Source organism: Austrofundulus limnaeus, unplaced genomic scaffold, assembly GCF_001266775.1.
Source record: "Austrofundulus limnaeus strain Quisiro unplaced genomic scaffold, Austrofundulus_limnaeus-1.0 Scaffold64, whole genome shotgun sequence".
Taxonomy (NCBI): domain Eukaryota; kingdom Metazoa; phylum Chordata; class Actinopteri; order Cyprinodontiformes; family Rivulidae; genus Austrofundulus; species Austrofundulus limnaeus.
The window spans coordinates 88,039-90,615 of NW_013952466.1; the positions used below are offsets into that span (position 1 = coordinate 88,039).

General features: G+C 35.7%; 1 protein-coding gene across 5 annotated transcripts in view; it reads left to right on the plus strand.

The window, feature by feature from the left end:
• Positions 1 to 2,577, plus strand: part of golga1 (golgin A1) — a gene marked incomplete in the record, with an annotated part of 54,539 nt that overhangs the window by 21,724 nt on the left and 30,238 nt on the right. For all 5 annotated transcript variants that reach the window (XM_014009960.1, XM_014009957.1, XM_014009958.1 and 2 more), the window contains 1 exon segment: positions 641 to 736. In XM_014009960.1, the coding sequence (XP_013865414.1) occupies positions 641 to 736 (96 nt within the window).

A 2,577-nucleotide genomic window follows, 5' to 3' on the forward strand; every position in this document is an offset into this window, starting at 1 on the left:
TCTTTATTCATTTCTTTAAAACAAATCAATTCTATGTACAAATATAAAAAAGAAAAAACATAAATACAATGAAATGAAAGGAAGCAGATAGGAGATAAAATCTTATATCTGCCCCTTTTTTTCCTCAAGTATATACTCAAACAATACTAATCTTCAGTTAACACAAAACAAAACATAAAAAACATCAAACCCTTCTAGAACACAACTTTACATGAATATACAGTATATTATACTGTTTTCATATTTCTTCAAATGCCCACCTTTTATCATTCTCTTGAACATGTACATTGATCTAGCATTTTTAAAATCCTCTTCCAGATTATTCCACAATCTGACTCCTTGGATTGAGGTACACGTTCTTTCAGACTTGATCTAAATTTATGTTTCATGAACATCTCTATTCCCTTTAGGTTATAACAGCTCTCTCTCTTAATAAAGTTATCTCATTATTATATATTGAAAACATAGAGTGAAAATCCAAAGGTGCTCTCAGACACTGTGAATGTTACACAGCGTCACCATGGTCAGTTGTCAGTGTCAGTTGTCAGTGATTACACTGACAACTAGAACAACATGCAGACAGTGTGTAGTTTTAAAAAGAAACCTAAGGGTGGTTCCTGTCTGTTTTGTCTGATCTCAGGTGTCTAAACTTAGCTGCAATATTTCTGAGCTGCAGACACTTCTCCGACACAAAGACGACTCCTCCAGGGCCTACAGAGAGAGGACCGATGCACAGGTAAGTTATCTGAGATTAGACACAGCATCTCCTGCAGCTGGTTGGCTCCAGGATCCAAAATATACTTTGAAAGTTTGCACAGAAACCACTTCAGACGTTTAAATGAAATGTTTAATTTGATTTTGTCCCTTATCTGAATTGTATAACACAAGTTATAAAAATATTTACTTAACAGAATGTACAAAAGATTTACATCTTTTTTTTAGAGCTGACCAAATTGTTGTGATATTCTTAAGTTTGTATTCTATTCAGCCTGGAATTTTGAATGGACATATGATGCTTTTAAGTCCTTCTTTCACATTTTAATCATTCAGTCTTCATAAAATGGAACTGCAACGCTTTGGTCTGAATTCCTCCATAWTGTAACTCCACAATCCCCTCTTTCACCCCTTTTCTGGTGTGTGGTTTAAAGCAACTTGTTTTGACGCTGCCTCTTTAAATCCTTACAAGGCGCTTCACTCCCTGCCCCCCTCCAGCTTCCAGACCGGTTCATTCTAGTTTATGGAGGGGTTTACATCTGTCCTGCAGTGCAGAAACTTTTTATTTACAAATTCATTGAAAGATGTCAACAAGGGAAGACCTGTTCATCCAGCCTTACATGTTGGAGCCAGAGTCTGACCCAGAACCAAAGACCACCAGTTTGTAGTTGGTCAAGACCTTATACTGTATGTTAAATAATTTGAGGTAATAGTTCAGAAAACATCATAGAAAATAGAGAAAACTGAACAGGTTGAAAAGTCTGACCCAAACAGAATATCAAGACACATRCACAGTGCATGTGTAAATACCACTTTTCTGCCGCCTAGGGCTCCAAGTACACAACAAAAGGTGTTTTATGGTGTCCTCTTTAAATAAAGTGTGGTATTTTATAGATAAAAGGAAACTAAAGAGCTTGTGTCTGCTGTTTTGAACTAAAATGCATTATTGTTTCTGTCTACTGCTTGTTCAATAGTTATTTTATTAATTAAATCAGAACTTTGTCATTTTCATTGATAATTAAAAATACAACACAAGCTGCTAGTAGGTTAGAAAATTAAAACATTGAAGAATATTAGGTTTGTATATTCATAATTAAGTGTTAAAGAACAATAAATCTTATTTAAACTGTCGTGGAAAATATTCCACCAGGCAGAAAATACATGAATAAACAAAGTGAAACTGAGTGGTCTGGTCTCAGATTAATTTAATAGAGGTGTATATGCAGATCAGCGCTGCAGAGGCCCGAATCAGGCAGTACCTCCACGGAGCTACTGACTACTGAGAGACAGGAAATATAATTTATACATCCGGGCCGAGAAAATAAGAGCGTCAGATATCCAGAGACCAACAGAATAATTACAAGTTATGTAGGTCATGTGAGATGAGAACAAGATTGCAGAGTACAGTACACACAGCATCGTTATGAGAACAGATTATACACAGAGCAGTTTATCGAAAAGATACAGACCAGAAGCATGTCATCGCGATGTGCGGTCATATAGAGATAATATAATACTTCCACTACAAAACAAAAGGCAGTATGTCAAAAGTAATCTTTACAATAACTTTTAAAGAAAATAGTTCAGTTCAGTTCTGGAACATACAGTGGGTAAAATAAGTATTGAACACGTCACCATTTCTCTCAGTAAATATATTACTAGAGGTGCTAATGACATGAAATTTTCACCAGATGTCGGTAACAATCCAAGTGATCCATACATACAAAGAAATCAAACCATAAATGTCCAGAAATGAAGCTGTTTGTAATAATGTGGAATGGCAAACTGTAAACCAGGTGATTGGCTGGGCCATTCCAGCAGCTTTAGTTTCTTTCTCTGAAACCAACTGAGAGTTTCCTTGAC